Source organism: Arachis ipaensis, chromosome B07 (genome assembly GCF_000816755.2).
Source record: "Arachis ipaensis cultivar K30076 chromosome B07, Araip1.1, whole genome shotgun sequence".
NCBI classification, from domain to species: Eukaryota; Viridiplantae; Streptophyta; class Magnoliopsida; order Fabales; family Fabaceae; genus Arachis; species Arachis ipaensis.
Genome location: NC_029791.2, coordinates 20,659,114 through 20,677,167, shown reverse-complemented (window position 1 = coordinate 20,677,167; position 18,054 = coordinate 20,659,114). Strand labels below are relative to the sequence as shown.

Below are 18,054 nucleotides of genomic sequence, written 5' to 3'. Positions count from 1 at the left end.
TCAAGAGCGGCAAGCGGGCTGAGAGTCCCAAATCTTTACCCCGTCTCACTTAACAGTGAGTTGACGAGCAACGGGTTAAGTGCATGTTTGGATGCCATTATTTTGATAAAAAAAAGATCTTTTTTCAATGAAAAAAGATTTTTTTTTATTTTGTAGTGTGTTTGGCAAATTTCTAGTAGTAAAAGTAAAAGCACTAGAAAAATTAAAAAAAAATATTTTTTGAGAAGTTACAATTTACATCTTTTTTTAAAAGATCTTTTTTCTTAAAAAAAAAAGATGTTTTGTAATCATTGCTAGACAAAAATATCCTTACTAAAATTTTAAAAAGACATCTTTTACCCTCTTTCTTTCCTGAATGAATGTACTATACATTCAATGTCTCCTTCATGCCTTGAACCTCAAAATCAGGTTCCAACTCAAACCTCAGTTCCTCTGGTTCGCATTACGTTGTTTGGAGAACCTTTCATCATAGTTTTTCAAATCTCAGGTTGCATTGCTATGCTTTGGTTTATGACTTTCAAGACATATGATATTCGATATTAAAGCATTAATTTTTACGATAGAAACAATGTGTTGGTGCTGATAGACTGAAACTTTTAGCTGTAAAAGTCCCCTGCCAAACCATATATTGTGCAACAGTATACAACAAACAATTAACATCAAATAATGTTGGGAAATGGGAAGCAAGTGTTTCAGTCTTTGGTGTTACGTTAGCTACTCAAAGGAAAATTATAGAATCTACTTTTAAGAAGTTGTGATAATAACAACACTTACGAACTCAAATATATGAAAAGTCAATTAACTAATTCATACAAAACCAACGCAATTTTTATTTTCTTTTGCTATAATCATACGTGATATCTTTTATTTTTGTTTTTATTTTGATAGATGGAATTATATTTTATATAGTGTTGACCTTGGCTTGATGTTTGAGATTTTTTAGGATTCTGTATCTAATATTTTGGGAGCATTATTATGTAATATTTTGTCGAATTCACTATTGCAAGAATCATGTAATATTTTAAAATAAAATCTTTAATGATTTGATATAAAATATAATCATATATAAATATAAAAAAAATATACTAGTATCAAAATATAAAAAAGTAAAAAATCTGAAATGATTCACAAATAAAAACATAACATATTCGTTTAGCTTTTGTGAAATATATATATATAAAGGTTAAATATTATTGTTTTTCTACACACTCAACAACAAATCATCAGGTTCTTTTCTTTTACCATTTCTTCTTCATATTGTTATTATTATAAGCTTCGTATTATTGTACGTTATTGTTATTTGCTTTCTTTTATTTCTTTTACCATTTTTTTCATATTGTTATTATTATTTGCTTTCTTTTCATATTGTCTCTGTCTTCATATTACTTTACGTTATTATTATTTGTTTTTTTTATTTTTTTATCATTTTGTCATTATTATTAATTTATTTGTGATTTTTATTTGGTTTTTTATCATAGTATTTTATTTTATTTAGTGTGTTATTATATTCACGATTATTATTTATATTACAATTTATTTTATTAACGTTATACATTATAAAATTTGATATAATTTATAATTTATATAGTATGGCTCCAAAACTAAATCCAAGAAGAGGTTCTAGTCAAGTGAATATTGAAAACGAAGATGCAACAAATGAAGGAGAAGTAGAAACTGTAAAAGCAAAATGGGATGATTGGAATACTGAAATATTTTTTACTATCTATGTGAAAGAGATACGAGATGGTAATAGACCTAATAAACATTTCAGCAAATTTGGTTGAAAAATCTACAAAAAAAATTAGAGAGAGAACAAGACTTCTATCACTACAAAAAAATTTGGTAAAAACAGCAGTTTTTTTTTTGTATTTACGACGGTTTGAACCGCCATTTTTACCAAGAATGGTGGTTTTGTAAAGCGACGTAATTCTGGGTGCCATTCTGGTTATTACGGCGATTTTCTGAAAACCGCCACAATTCCCTGGGATAAAACGGCGGTTTTTGAATAGGTTAAAATGACGGTTTGATACCCTGACAGAGTGGCGTTTTGGTTGGTTAAAATGGCATTTTTGGATAGGTTAAAATGGCGGTTTGAACTGCCATTATTACCCTGACAGAGTGACATTTTGGTTGGTTAAAACGGCAGTTTTTTGATAGGTTAAAATGGCGGTTTGAACCGCCATTATTACCTTGACAGAGTGACTTTTGGTTGGTTAAAATGGCATTTTGAAATGCCGTTTTTACCCTTACAGTGCCATTTTTATTAGTTAAAATGGCCTTTGAAACTGCCGTTTTTACCAGGTTAAAATGACATTTCATGTTATTTAAAATGACAGTTACAAAATGTCCTTTTTATTGGATGAAAATGACATTTTTTATCGTTTAAAAAGGTAATATTTACCGTTGTTCTTATCGTGCTAAAAAATAATTTTTTTTATTAAATTCCACAATAACAAAATCATAATCCATAGACAATATTATATAACTCAAAGTATTAAACATAATATATGATTTTAGTGTTGTAAATCAAAAGTAATAACTCCTATACAAAGTATCAAACTAAGTAAATACTAACTAGCTATCTAGAAACCCTACTGTTGCTGCTGCTGCTGGGTGTATGAAGAGAAATCAAGCTCCACTGATCCAAATGTGTCCATCACTCGCCCCAAGCATTCTTCTTCCGCTAGACGAACCCTTGCGTTGATAAACCAGTTTGAAACCTGCTTCATTCATTTCCAGACATACATTTACATTTTAATTGACAATGCTCTCTACCTACCATAATAATTGAATGAGAAAAGAAAGAGATGGACGTGCCTGGCTTCTTGATAGGCCAGTTTGGCGGGCTAGAATATGTTTATCAACGTCGCTTGGGTAACTGCAAGGAATGAAGGTCCAAATATACGACCTTAGATTCCATTGAATTAACGAGACATACATGCATAGTAATTATATTAATTGTAACATGGATGGGAATAATGGTCCCTTAGATGAGATCATACACTGAAATTATAGCATATATATCGAAAATAACATATATGGTAACATAGCTCTTTCCAAACCCATAGTAACATGCTACGAGGAACTTCTAAAGCCCTAAATCAAGTTCGATCAAGATTTGATAGTGACTTTTAAGGCATAAACCAACACTACAAAAGGATAAAACAATGAATTAGCTTTATCTCGTGCCAAGTTAGAAAACACCATTTAGATAAAGCTTAATTTCTACTCCATAAATCCCTGAACATGTAAAAATACTCATTAATATATTATTCACTCATAGTGCTTGATTTGCAGAAGAGGCTCTTCGAAACTACCGAGCTATTGTGTTGACTTGCACCAGGATCTAATATCATAAAATCAATCATAAGCATATGTTCAGCATTTCCTTTCTTATTTCAAAGCATGCATAAATAACTCTTTTTCTGAAAATCCACACTTTAGTCATTTTCATACTCCAAAATATATAAACAATCAAATACATACAAACTCTTGTATTAATCTACCAAGAAAGAGAGGTACTTATGGATGGAGGAAATACTCAAAGAGCCAAGCACGAAGAACAGAAACGGAGCACTCGGGAAGGCCACGCTGAGGTCTCCATGGATGAGTTTCCATCATGCTCATTTGCTGGAATGCCCTTTGCTGTCTCAAAGCTTGGTCAATGATCTTCAGCCTCAGGGTTTCACCCTTGGTGGTGCCTGGTGCAACTGGATCTTTCTCTCCCATGGCCTTTTTTGTCGCTTGAATCTGCCCCATTATCGCATCCTTCAGGTTCCTGAAATATTTAGACATGGCTTTCTGTGCCAAAGTCGTGTAAACCGTGGCAGCACCGTTCCCAGCCACCGCCTCAAAGGAAGACACCACTGCCTTCATCTGAATCTGGTAGTTCTTGTATCTCCTGTCAACCTTCACAACCACAAAAATAATGAGTTAAAAGATCTTTTTACTTTGATTTAACAATACAATACTAGATTAAAAAGGGAGAATAGGAAATGACATGTTTGGCAATAAAAGAAAAAAGGGTAAGTTATTGTCACGAGGTGGTGGCATTAACAAAAAGGCCTGCAGTGGCTGCTTAGTTAGTTCAAAGAATCCCCAATACAATCCCACCAACCGAACTATCAAAAAGTTAGCTAGCTAGGGACCTCACTGGGGTTGATTTGCATTGATAGATACTAATAATTCACATACGGAATAAAGACCGTTTGACTTGCACCTTTTCTTTTCCATAGGAAACACATACGCACATACCTCTTAAAGCATGGAAAGCAGTATGGTCTTTCGCTTTTGCAGCTCAACGAATTCAATAGAAGTATTTAATTCATAGATAAAGTGTTATGGCCTCAACATACAGTGGAAACAAGACAATTTCATCCTAAATTCATAGAAAGATAAAGTGAAAATGCTTGGACATCTCAAATATATAAAGACAGTTTTCTCCTTAGTCTTCCCCATCCAAAAGATAAATTCCTTCTTTTAAAAAGAAAAAAATAATCAACTATTCTTAAAAGAAAACCTATTTGAATACAAATCCACTTAAAAGAAACACAATAGTTGCTAATCAAATATTCTGAGAGCATAAATCTTACATCACAAGTATTCACAAGCTAAGAAATTGTGTTCTTGTTCATCTTTCCACTTATTGCTCTACAAAAAACCAACACACAAATAGCCAGGAATCTGATTAGCAATGCCAATGGGAAAGTGTAAAATAGGTTCGGAATGTATAAAGCTGAGAAAACCTATTCATAAAGCTTGATAAGTTCAAACAGAGAGTTTATCAAAGCCTCTACAGCACCAGCTGCCATTCCAGCCAAAAGAGCATCAGAAGCAGAGACATAATTATCTTCCACCGATCTGCTAAAAATGTAATTGAGCACCAAACTCATTCTCCAAGAAAAACGTGTCACAAAATAACAAAATAACTATATAATTCACAAATATCAAACTCCAAAAGATACTATTCAATTTTGAAAACCCAAGTCAATTTCCTTGAGGTCAACTAATCAAGGAATGCAGCTTCAGCCAATGCAGCCAAAAGGGTTCCATTTCTTGCACCATCATTCGTAACAGCATATTCACTAACAAACACATGCATTTAAAGCCAATAGACAAAGTTGATCCTTCATTTATCAAATGCATATATATAAATAAAGAATCCATAAATAATAATTCCACTAAAGAAATTAAAAGTAAGCAATATAATCAAACCTTTGGACCTGATCTTGATGTCTTGTCAAATACTCAGTATTTGGAAAACATGTCCATAGAATTATTTGGATATATCTAACAAATTTAAAAAAAAATATCACTAAATATGGCAAGCTAAAAGAGAATAAAGTTTAGTAGTTATTAGTTTAGTTGAAAAATTACATGGAAATCAAAGAGATCAGCAGGGTGACTTAATGGCATTTTAGAACCATCACAATTTGAGATAATCCGAATCTCTGGATAAGCACGTTTTATAGCATTATAGAACTTAAAGTACTTTTCTGCTCAGTCAAAATAAATAAATAAATAAATATAAAAGATAAATAAATAAAGTAGCTAATAATAATAATCATAGGCAAAATAAATTAAAGAATGATTGCCTTGATAGTGCACTTCATGATGAGGAAAACAATTTTCATTTCCAACAGCAACAAATCTGAAATCGAATGGTTCAGGATGTCCCATAGAAGGTCTAACAGATCCCCACTTTGAAGAGGGAGAACTTTTAGCTAAATTTCATAAATAAAAATTATATTCAACTTCCCATAAAAATTATATCAAAACTTCAAGCATAATTTTTCACAAACATCAACATGGTAAATGTTAAAAACCCCATCACCACTGAACAAGAGTATGAATGCTTTCCAAACTGTAAAAAGAAGGTAATAATTATATTCTTTCATTGCTTAATTATTACGTGAAAATTCAATTAATTAATTCACATTCGTACCTACATTACTTTCAAGGGTGGCATTGCTTTGAATTCTAGATCTTATGTACCTAAGCACTTTCTCAAATTGCTTTGTGTTAATATGAGTTTTGAATTTCACCTAATTAATTACATGCATCAGAGTCAGCTATTCTAAAAATAGAGGAGTGAATAGATTATAATAGAAAGCATGCAGCACCTGAGGGCCTTGTTTAACACCCTTCTTGAATAGATCACCAACAACGCGTCTCAAAGCACGTTTCTTTGACTTCTCCAAGAACTCATCATAGATATGCTCATATACAAAGGTTCGAGACCCAGCACAACAACATTGTCCCTACAAATCAAGAATTACATAGACACCATAAGCATAGACATATTAGAATTCACCTATATATTCAAGGGCCTAAGTTTAATAGCCCTTTTCTGCTACCTTTCTGCTTTATTTGTTTCATCAGGTTATTACTTATTTAGGCACTTAACTTAATTAGTTGAATTTAAGAATATATATACATATTTGCAGGATGTGGTGGTGACTACATTTTCGACTTGTACTAGTGGAGTGATAGATAATAATAACAATATTAATTATAATAATAGTACTCAACAGCAATAGCAGCTTGTGTGCTCTTAGAACCTGACTTGCAACCATTCAATTATTACACAAGGTGAAATATATTTAATTTCATGCAATCCAACCATTTTAAAGAACATTTTGGACATAATAATGCTAAGTGCTATTTGATACGAAATCAAAGTTTACCAAGTAACATTATCATAGAGTTCTGGATGCTGGCTCTCCACAAAATCCTCTTGATTGAATGTGACCACATTAATCAGAATCTTGGAGGACTCACCAATTTGCATTTCACTTTCAGTAGCTTTTCTCAAATTTTTATTTGTTCTCTTAACAAGTTCTGCAAAATTGGCCACAACAAGCTATCAGAATTTTCTGTCATTTTTACTTACATATAAATAAAATGTTTGCTTGTGGTATCATAAATTGAAATGGTCAGCTGGTTGTTAATCCTAGGGTTTTTGGCCATCTTAGGTGGGATCTGATTGCGACAGTTTGCACAGGTCCGCTTTGCCTGCCCAATCCACTTCTGGAAGCACTTCAAACAAAAGTTGTGACCACACGGCGTCTGCACACCCAACCAAAAAAATCAGCTCCGTAAAATTGAATGGTGTGAACAATGACATGAGGAAGCAATCCAGAACAGAACAAACTAACTGTCACGAGTCTCTTCGGCAACTGCATGCAGATTGAGCAGTTCAGACTCACATCAAAGATGTCCTTCTCTGTTTTGCCATTCTCCGCTGTTGCGAGTGGCTTCGATGAGCGAGTGGACCAAAATTAAAGCTGAAAGCTGTTCATACCCTGGGTCGAGCTATCCGACCTGGGATGATTAACGACAAAGCGACCGACCTCTTCAGGTCAAGCGGACCGACTTCTTCTTAAAGAACTCGGCCAAATCGACAGGAAAGCCCATAAAGGGCCCAAGTAGAGGAACACGACCCAAATCCAAAGGCTGTCCAAGCCTATAGAGATAAGGGCGGTTCCCTTAAAGATAAGATGATCTCAACTCAAAGATAAAGATAAGATAAGATAACTAACTTATCTTATCTAGAAAGGTCACTCTACAACTACTATAAATACACTGGAGCACCCAGGTATAACTCATACTTTGATTCTACATAAAACCTGCTTAATACCCATGCTAACTTAAGCATTGGAGTCTCTTGCAGGTACCCCCCACCTTCCGGTGACGAAGGATCAGCAGTGCAGTCAATCCAACAAGTCGGACGCACCCGCTCCGGCCGTCATCCACCGACCGGACACGTCGGCTCCGATAAGTGCAGAAGATCTCATCCGAGATCGACCTCCAGTTTCAGGTAACCCTCAGAACATTGGCGCCGTTGCCGGGGACCTGGAAGTCATCCCAACACCATGGCGGACGACCATGACAACGATCACGATTCAGATCTAGAAAACAGAACGCCGCACAAAAACGCGGACACCCCACTAAAAGACACCTCGGAAACCAACAAAGACAAAAATCCAGCAAACCCGGGAGCAATAGAAGCACTTCAAGATCGCTTGAAGCAACTTGAAAAAGAAACCCAACAACAACGAGAAATCGGGAAGGATCTACAAAGAGAGATACGGCGACGTCGAGAATTGGAAGAAAAATTACAGCAATTAGAAGCCGATCTCAAATCGAAGGCCCCTCGGATCACTCCTGAGGAAAGCTCACGTAAAGAACAGGATCCATTCACCAGGGAGATCATGAAAACCAAAATCCCAAAGGACTTCAAACTCCTAGATATGATTTTATATGACGGTACCACAGATCCCAACCACCATCTCAGCAATTTCAGAAGCAGAATGTACCTTACCGACGCCTCAAACGCCGTTCGCTGCAAAGCTTTCCCAACAACTCTCACGAAGACAGCAATCCGATGGTTCGACAACTTACCTCCAAAGTCCATCTCAAACTTCGATGACCTGGCCAAAAAGTTCCTGGCCAGATTCTCCATCCAGAAAGATAAAGCCAAGCACGCCCCCAGTCTACTAGGGATCAAGCAAGGAGATCGGGAGAGCCTCCGCAACTACATGGAAAGATTCAACAAAACATGCATGGACATACAAAGCTTACCAACAGAGGCCGCCATCATGGGACTCATCAATGGCCTACAAGAGGGACCATTTAGCCAATCTATATCAAAGAAGTACCCTACCTCATTAGATGAAGTACAGGAGCGAGCAGAAAAATACATCAAACGCTCGGTTGGGAGAAACCTCAAAATCTGGGAACCCCTACCGAGATAAAGACAAGGAATCCAAAAAGAAAGAAGATCGACAGGGGGAGAAAATCAAAAAGTACCATAATTACACTCCTCTCAGGGCATCCCTGGTCGACGTGTACAAAGAAGTCTGCCATAAAGAGAAAATCCCCCCGGCGCGACCACTCAAAGGCAAAAGGGGAGGGGGAAACCGGAAGGAATATTGTGAATACCATCGAGTTCGAGGGCACTCCACCAATGAGTGCTTCGACTTAAAGAATATCATAGAAAAATTGGTGAGAGAAGGAAGATTAGATCGATTTCTGGCTACCCGAGATGATGACCAAAGAAAAAGACGAAGGGATGAAGATGACGGACGAACTGAACGATCACCTCGGATACCAGAAAGACACGTCCACATGATACACGGCGGATTTGCAGGAGGAGGGATCTCCAAATCATCTCGAAAAAGATATCTCAAAGAAGTATATCAGGTCGAGGGAAAGGAGGAAGCACCCGACATCCCTGCGATAACATTCACTAAAGAGGACGCATCCGGCATCATCTCGGGATACGACGATCCTATGATCATTACTGTCATACTGGCAAACGCCAATCTGCATCGCACATTAGTGGACCAAGGGAGTTCTCCCGACATCTTATTCAAAACAGCCTTCGACAATCTCGGCTTAGACGAAAAGGAGCTTAGAGCATACCCGAACAGTCTGTTCGGATTAGGAGATACCCCAGTACAACCACTGGGATACATATCGCTACACACAACCTTCGGAAAAGGGAGCCAATCTCGGACCCTCAAGATAGACTACATCGTGGTCGACGTAAGTTCAGCCTACAATGCTCTAATAGGTCGGACAACACTTAATCAACTCGGCGCAATTGTCTCAACTCCACATCTATGCATGAAATTCTCAACCACAGAGGGGATAGCCACGATAAAAGCAGATCAAAAGAGGGCACGCCGCTGTTATAACGAAAGTCTAAACCTTAGAGGCGGGGGAGAAGAGTTTCATACAATCGAACTGGGCGGAGTCCAGCGACGAGAAGAACTCCGTCCGCAACCAGAAGGCGAGATAGAGAAGATTCAAATCGGAGACACCTCGGACAAAACGACCAATATTGGCATGATCCTCAGAGGAGACTCAAAAGAATTACTGATACAATTCTTACGAGATAATGTCGATCTCTTCGCATGGAAAGCCGCGGACATGCCAGGCATAGACCCTAAGCTAATGTGCCACAAGTTGGTGGTCTACCCAGGATCTCGGCTGGTGCAGCAGAGACGAAGGAAACTCGGGCCAGAACGATCCAAAGCTGTGGAAGAACAAGTACAAGCACTACTGGAGGCAGGATTTATAAAAGAAGTCAAGTACCCACTATGGCTAGCCAACGTCATCTTGGTGAAAAAATCAAACGGGAAGTGGCGAATGTGCACCGATTACACCGATCTCAACAAAGCCTGCCCAAAAGATCCATACCCACTCCCAAACATCGACGCTCTGGTAGATGCTTCCTCCGGATACAGATACCTCTCGTTTATAGACGCATACTCGGGATACAACCAAATCCCCATGTATCCACCATATCAGGAAAAGACCTCGTTCTTAACACCAAAGGCAAACTACTACTACATCATGATGCCTTTCGGTCTCAAGAACGCAGGAGCTACTTATCAAAGGCTAATGAATAAAGTCTTCTCAGATCACATCGGAAAAATCATGGAATTTTATGTGGACGACATGTTGATAAAGACACAAAGCGAAGACACATTATTATCCGACCTGGCTCGAGTATTCGACACCATAAGGAAGCACGACATGCGACTCAATCCCGCAAAATGCACCTTCGCAGTAGAAGCAGGCAAATTCTTAGGTTTCATGCTCACACAAAGGGGAATTGAAGCAAATCCAGACAAATTTCAAGCCATACTCAACATGAAGAGCCCAACCTGTGTCAAAGAAGTACAACAACTCAACGGGAGATTGGCCGCCCTATCCCGATTCTTAGCAGGAGCTGCGATAAAATCCCTCCCCTTCTATGCTACGTTAAGAAAGGGAAAACAGTTCGAATTGACGACAGAATGTGAGCAAGCCTTCCAAGACTTCAAGGAGTTCTTAGGACGGCCACCTATCCTATCCCGACCACGAGAAGGAGAACCGCTCATATTGTATCTCGCAGTAGGGAACTGGGCAATAGCCTCGGCACTAGTCATAGAAGACGAAAATGGGCAACAACCTGTCTACTTCATTAGCAAGGCACTACAGGAATCCGAGCTGAACTACCAGAAAATAGAAAAATTTGCCTACACTCTTATCCTAACATCTCGATGACTCCGCCCGTACTTTCAGGCTCACACCATTAAGGTTCGAACTAACCAACCCATAAAAGGAATATTGCAGAAAACAGATCTAGCAGGCAGAATTCTACAATGGGCAGTCGAGTTGTCAGAGTTCGATCTCCAATATGAAGCTCGGACGGCAATCAAATCACAATATCTGGCCGACTTTATCGCAGAATTCACAGATGCCCTAGAAACTCCCACAGAATGGAACCTTTACGTGGATGGTTCTTCAAATAAAACTGGAAGCAACGTAGGCGTGATAATAGAAAGCAACCAAGGAACCCAAGTTGAGCTCTCCCTCAAGTTCGGGTTCCCGGCCTCAAACAACCAGGCGGAATATGAAGCATTATTAGCTGGTTTGAAGCTGGCTAAAGAGGTCGGAGCTCAAAAACTCAACATTTACAGCGATTCACAAGTGGTTACATCACAAATAACAGGGAGCTACCAAGCCAAAGATCCCACCATGAAAAAGTATTTGGATAAAACCAAAGAACAGCTCAGACAAATCAGGGAGTATAAGATCTGCCACATACCCTGCGAACAAAATGCCTGAGCTGATGCACTCTCAAAACTAGCCAGTACCAAACCAGGGGGTAACAATAGAAGCCTCATCCAGGAAATGTTGCAGAACCTGTCAATCTCGGAAGAGGAAAAAGTCCTGACTATAACAAGTCAGGACCAAGGATGGATGACCCCTATAACCAACTACCTCAAAACAGGAACGCTCCCCATAGAAGAAAAGGAGGCAAAGAGGTTAAAAAGGAAGGTACAGTACTACACCATCATAAACAACATCCTGTACAAAAGAGGAATCTCAACACCTTTACTAAAATGCGTGCCGACCTCCAACACAAGGGAAGTGCTAGAAGAAATACACGGCGGTATTTGTGGCAATCATCTCGGAGCACGAGCTCTCGCCAAAAAAATACTCCGGGCGGGATTTTATTGGCCAACTCTAGAGAAAGAAGCCACATAATTTGTAAAGACATGCCCACCATGTCAGAAACATGCCAACTTTCACATCGCCCCGCCAGAAGAGCTCATCAGCGTGACCTCGCCTTGGCCGTTTGCAAAATGGGGACTCGATCTTCTCGGCCCCTTCCCACAGGGATCAGGACAAGGTGGATTCCTCATAGTAGGGGTAGATTACTTTACAAAGTGGATCGAGGCAGAGCCCCTAGCCAATGCCACCGCTCAAAGAAGCCAGAAATTCTTATATAGAAACATTGTCACGAGGTTCGAGGTTCCATATTCAATAACCACAGACAATGGCACTCAATTCACAGACGCAGGCTTCAGAAAACTAGTAGCCGACTTGAATATAAAGCACCAGTACACCTCCGTTGAACATCCACAAGCCAACGGACAGGCCGAAGCTGCTAACAAAGTCATACTGGCCGGATTAAAACGGGGATTAAAAGATGCAAAGGGAGCCTGGGCAGAAGAGCTTCCACAGGTCCTATGGGCATATCGAACAACGCCACATTCCACCACGAAGGAATCCCCCTTCCGATTAGCATACGGAATAGAGGCGATGATTCCAGTAGAAAGTGAGGAAGGGTCGCCCAGAGTAGTTCACTACAATGAGGGAGCAAACTCCCAACTTTAGAGAGAAGAGCTCGACTTGCTACCCAAACTCCAGGAAAGAGCTCGGATCAGGGAAGAAGCTCTAAAGCACCGAATGGCTTCCAGATATAATCAAAAGGTAGTACCGAGAAGTTTTGCAGAGAATGATCTCATCCTAATCCGAAATGATATCGGAACAACTCGACCAGGAGAAGGAAAGCTGGCAGCAAACTGGAAAGGACCCTACCGAGTTGTAGAAGTACTTGGAAAGGGCTACTACAGACTGTCTGAACTCGATGGATGAGAGCTTCCCAGGTCGTGGCATGCTTGCAACCTAAGAAGGTACTACAGTTAAGAAGAGATAAAAGATCTCATCATTGGATGCACTCTTTTTCCTGAAAAGGTTTTTTAATGAGGCACTAAGTTGAGACTCAGACAATCCCATATGTATCTATTTGCACTTTTCCTTTAAATAAAATATATTTTAGATATTCTACAAAGATTTCAAGACGCATTAATCTGAAGCATTCATCATCCGATTATAAAGCAACAGATCGGCAGAAAGTGAAAAACAATTTCACTGCACGATCACGATAAAGACAATCGTCCGATAAAGGTGAAAACGCGATTCACCCAAAAGACGATCTAGATTTGACAACCACTTTCTACAAATCGGCAAAGATGAACATAGGATAATGTAAGAAGTTATCGAAAGTGATCCAAAAAAGAACCTGACGAGGTCTTACGGATTGCTAAAATAATAACTTAAAGACTGGCCGACGTTAAGAAGTCGGACCAAGTCAACCCAAGTTATAAGTAAACCCTGGAAAGAGGTCTGGCCAACCCTATTAAAGAGGATTACTTTAACTTAGAAGGGCCAGACATGACAAAGTCAGCCCAAAATGAAAAAAGTTATCAAAGTAGTCCCTGAAAGAGATCTGACAAAGATCCAAGAAAGAGGACTACAAAAAATAACTTAAGGGAGACCGACATAACCAAGTCGGACTCCTACTACCAAAAAGTTATCAAAGTAGTCCCTGAAAGAGATCTGACAAAGATCCAAGAAAGAAGACTACAAAAAAATAACTTAAGGGAGACCGACATAACCAAGTCGGACTCCTACTACCAAAAAGTTATCAAAGTAGTCCCTGAAAGAGATCTGACAAAGATCCAAGAAAGAGGACTACAAAAAATAACTTAAGGGAGACCGACATAACCAAGTCGGACTCCTACTACTGAAAAGTTATCAAAGTAATCCCTGAAAGAGACCTGACAAAGGTCCAAGAAAGATGATTACAAAAATAACTTAAAAAGAGATCGACCTGACGAAGTCAATCTCCTACAAATAAGTTATAAAAGTAATCTTTGAAAGAGAGGATTACAATAATAACTTAGAAAGGGACCAACGCAAAGGAACCGGTCACAAATACGGAAAACCGAGAAACAAGTTGGACCCCACAAATCGTAACCTCAAAGGATTCAAGCTACAAATAACAAAATAACCCAAGGAGGTCGAGCCACAAGATATCACACATCAGCAGAAAACAGAAAAATGTCAAATCAAAAGGCATTATATAAAATCTACAAAAGTTGCAAAAGCCTCGAAGGCCAGCAAAATCTAAGGATGGCGAGCTACCTTTTTTGTTTGTCAAAATAAAAGTTGCTAGAAAAGCAACTAGGAAAGCGTCAGTAAATAAATAAAAAAGTTTTAAAAAGCCCACAAGCCGGACCAACTACACAAATTCCCAGGAAAGAGATCAGCAAGCATCAGGAGCCTTCTTGGCAGCATTAGGACAAGGAGAAGGAGGACGAGTCTGAATCGGTACAGCATCTACAGTTCCATCCTCCCGGTTCAGAATCTGGCAATCCGAATCAGGTGCAACCGGAGGAGCAGAAGAGGTCGGCACTTTAGTAGAGGACACAGGGGGAGGAACAACCTCATCATCATCACCCTCATCATCAGGGACAATCTTGCCATCCCTGACAATATTATCCAGGCTAAAAAGGGTGAGATCGGCCTCGGGAGCAATAACTAAAACTTGCTCCTTCAAGTTCTCGTAAGCAGCAGTCACGCTACCAACGAGATGACCTTGAAGCTCAGAATAATCTTCCCGGGCATGGTCGAGCTCCCCCCTCAGGCGCATCACCTCTCGATAAGATGTAACGTAACTATCCTTGTGCATCAAGACTGCGTCCTCAGCCAACCTCAAAGAAGCCGCCAATGACTGAGAACTCGCCTCCTCATTCTTCAAGTCCTTCTCGAGCTTGGCCACCTTTGTCTCAAGCTCCTCCTTTAACTCCTTCATCCGATCAAACTCTTGTTTCGCCTCCTCCATAAACGCTTTAGTAGCGTGGAGAGGGAGATTCTGAGCAGTCCGATATATGGCACCCGACATATACGCCATCTTCACATGATTTCGGGCCATAAATTCCAAGTGATGGAGGTTGGACACATCGTCCATGGAGAGAGCGCCGTAGGGACCGATTTGTTGATCCACGAATTCAATAGTATTAAAATCAGGGGCATCGAGGTCAAAGGGCTCAGCAGTCTTTTGTTTTTTATTGGGAGGAGCAACAAAAGGAGCAGCAGAGGCGACGTGAGGATCTACCAAACGAACTCGGGGTGTAGGGATCACCTTCTTCACCCCGGTGGAACTCTGCACTGATGGCTTCTCGCGCACTTGGGAGGATCCCTCCCCAGCCGCCTTGGCAGCAACATTTCTGGCAGCAGTCGCCCTCTGCGCCCTCTTAAAAGCTTTCATGGATTCACTATTCTTCATTGCCTCTGCAAATAAAACAGAAAATCAGTTACAAGTCGGAAAGACAGCTACAAGCAACATACACGGATAATAAAGAAAACATAAAGATACCCAGTTCAGTTTGAAGAAGAGAAGGATTGGTTAGAAATTTCTTTGTGTCGAGATGGGGAGGTTGACCCCAGCGTTCTTCCAAGATAGTCACAAAGGCTCGCTCAGCATCATCCAACATCTCCGACGAATACCTGGAGACCCCTCACGTCTTTTTGCCATTCCAAGGGAAAAGCAGATTCGTCATTTTCATCCAGAAAAAAGGGCCGAGCTCCTTCAACAGCTCGGACCTTGAAAAAGTAGTTTTTAAAATCATGGAACGACTCGTCAAACATGGAAAAAACCTTCTTTCCCTGGGTAGAACGAAAGGAGACCCAAGCTGACTTCTTTTTTACCACACCGGGCTTAGTCAAGACAAACAGATAGAAAAAGAGAGATTGGGAAGCAGGAATACCAAAACCATTGCACAGCAATTGAAAAATTTTAATAAAACCCCAGGAATTGGGGTGAAGTTGAGAAGGGGCAACATTACAAGACCATAACAGGTCGGTTTCAAATTTGGTAAAGGGAAGGGTGATACCCAGCTGACCAAAGAAAAAATCATAAGCATATATTTTTTTTTTCTTTTCTGCAAGTTTATATACTAGTCATTCTACAAACATTTCATGATAACTAAAAATTTTTAAGAGTAAAATTATAAAAAAATTAATTTATTTAAAATGAAAGTAATGTGATTAAGTGTAATTGAATACTATGTATAGTAAAAAATTGATATTATTGAAGGATAAAATTAAAATTTATTTCTATGTATCATTTTTGTCCCAACGTTTTCGTCCTATTTAAATCCCTAACGTTTCAAAATCGTCTCAATTTTGTCCTGCCGTCAATTCTGTTGACGGATTCCTAACGGCATGACAACATTGAGTCAGTTTTGAAACGTTAAAGACTTAAATAGGATGATTGAAACGTTATGGACAACTTTAAGACTTACCCCAAACGTTGGGGATAAAGACGATACTTTACTCTAATTTAAATTATACAGGATGAGTGATTATGAAACAGATAATGATACTGAATATGAAGAATATGAAAAAGATTACGAATCAGCTGCTATATTAGCTATTGTGGAGTTGCCAATTATTACTTGCGATATGTCCTCAAACAAGAGAAAAGGACTTCAAAACTATCAGGATATCAATGGCTATTAGAATTAAAGGAAGGGAATGAAATGCGATTTTTTGAACAATTTAGAATGAGAAAATCAGTGTTTAACCATTTATGCAATGATTTGGTTCTCAATTATGGCTTGAAATCCACACGAGATGTTAGTGGAGAAGAGATGGTAACAACATTTTTATACATGCTTGGGCAAGGAGCTTCTTATAGAATGTTAGAGGAGCGATTTCAGCATTCAAGTGAAACTATATTTCGTCAATTTCATCATGTTCTATCATGTGTGAAGAAATTAGTAAAAAATATTATTAGACCTATTGATCCTAGTTTTGGAGACACACCTAAATATATTATGGATAATGATAGATATTGGCCATATTTCAAAGATTGTATTGGAGCTATAGATGGTACGCATATAGTCATTCATGTTCACCAAGATGAGCAAGTGCGATTTGTTGGTAGAAAAGGAAATACTACAACAAATGTAATGGCTGTGATTTTAATATGTGTTTTACATTTATATGGGCTGGTTGGGAAGGTTCTGCACATGATACAAGAATTTTTATGGAGGCTCTTCGAATAAAAAAGCTAAATTTTCCACATCCACCAGAAGGTTAGTTATGTCATTTAAGTTTATTTCGAGGTTACATTTATTTTCATGATAATATGTGGCTTGATTTTTGTATATTTTTTTAATGTATTTCAGGTAAATATTACTTAGTTGATGCTGGTTATCCAACTTTTAAGGGATTCTTAGGACTTTATCGTCATACAAGGTATCATATTCCACAATAATTTAGACTAGCACCAAATTTTAGATCAAACAATTTCAACTATTGTCATTCAAGTTTAAGGACAGTAATTGAAAGGACTTTTGGAGTATGCAAAGCAAGATGGAAGATATTACAAAACATGCCATTAAGAGCCAAATTTAAAACCCAGCGTGATATCATTGTTGCATGTTTCAGTCTTCATAATTTTATAAGAATGATGGATTCTGATGACATAAGTATTTTACAAAAGTTTGAAGATATTGTTTCGTTACAAGCCAATGAAGATGACGGTACTACTGTAAAAAATGGATCAACAAATTCTGAAATTAATGAATGGGAAGAACCAACACAAGAAGATGTTCGGGTAATGGAAGAAATAAGAGACAATATAAGAGATCAATTATCGGATCAAATAAATTAGTATAAATAATTAGTTTTCTTTTATTATTATTAATAAACTTTTTTATGATTGAATGTCCTTTTAAGTAATTTTATTATTATAAAAATATTTTTGTATCCAAACAATAACATCTTTTAAATAAGTATTTTTAGCTAAAGTATCCAAACATAAAATCACTTTTACTTTTGTAAAAGATCTTTTAAAAAAATGATCATTTAAAAAAAGATCTTTTTTCAGAATGGCACCCAAACAAATCCTAAGTCCGC

The 18,054-nt window shown here is 38.4% G+C and overlaps 3 protein-coding genes across 3 annotated transcripts; 1 reads left to right on the top strand and 2 right to left on the bottom strand.

The window, feature by feature from the left end:
• Nucleotides 5,019-5,748, bottom strand: LOC107609611 (alpha-L-arabinofuranosidase 2-like). The gene is made up of 3 exons (XM_016311620.2): nucleotides 5,595-5,748; nucleotides 5,377-5,495; nucleotides 5,019-5,289 (listed from the first exon to the last, which is right to left on the bottom strand). Exons 1-3 carry the CDS (start codon nucleotides 5,677-5,679, stop codon nucleotides 5,248-5,250), a joined length of 246 nt encoding a protein of 81 aa, XP_016167106.1. The 5' UTR covers nucleotides 5,680-5,748; the 3' UTR covers nucleotides 5,019-5,247.
• Nucleotides 5,772-6,790, bottom strand: LOC110265010 (aldehyde dehydrogenase family 2 member B4, mitochondrial-like). The gene is made up of 4 exons (XM_021107731.1): nucleotides 6,695-6,790; nucleotides 6,123-6,260; nucleotides 5,945-6,044; nucleotides 5,772-5,863 (listed from the first exon to the last, which is right to left on the bottom strand). Exons 1-4 carry the CDS (start codon nucleotides 6,788-6,790, stop codon nucleotides 5,772-5,774), a joined length of 426 nt encoding a protein of 141 aa, XP_020963390.1.
• LOC110265009 lies at nucleotides 16,671-17,809 on the top strand. The gene is made up of 4 exons (XM_021107730.1): nucleotides 16,671-17,022; nucleotides 17,154-17,228; nucleotides 17,322-17,391; nucleotides 17,584-17,809. The coding sequence occupies exons 1-4, from the start codon at nucleotides 16,671-16,673 to the stop codon at nucleotides 17,807-17,809; spliced, it is 723 nt and encodes a 240-aa protein (XP_020963389.1).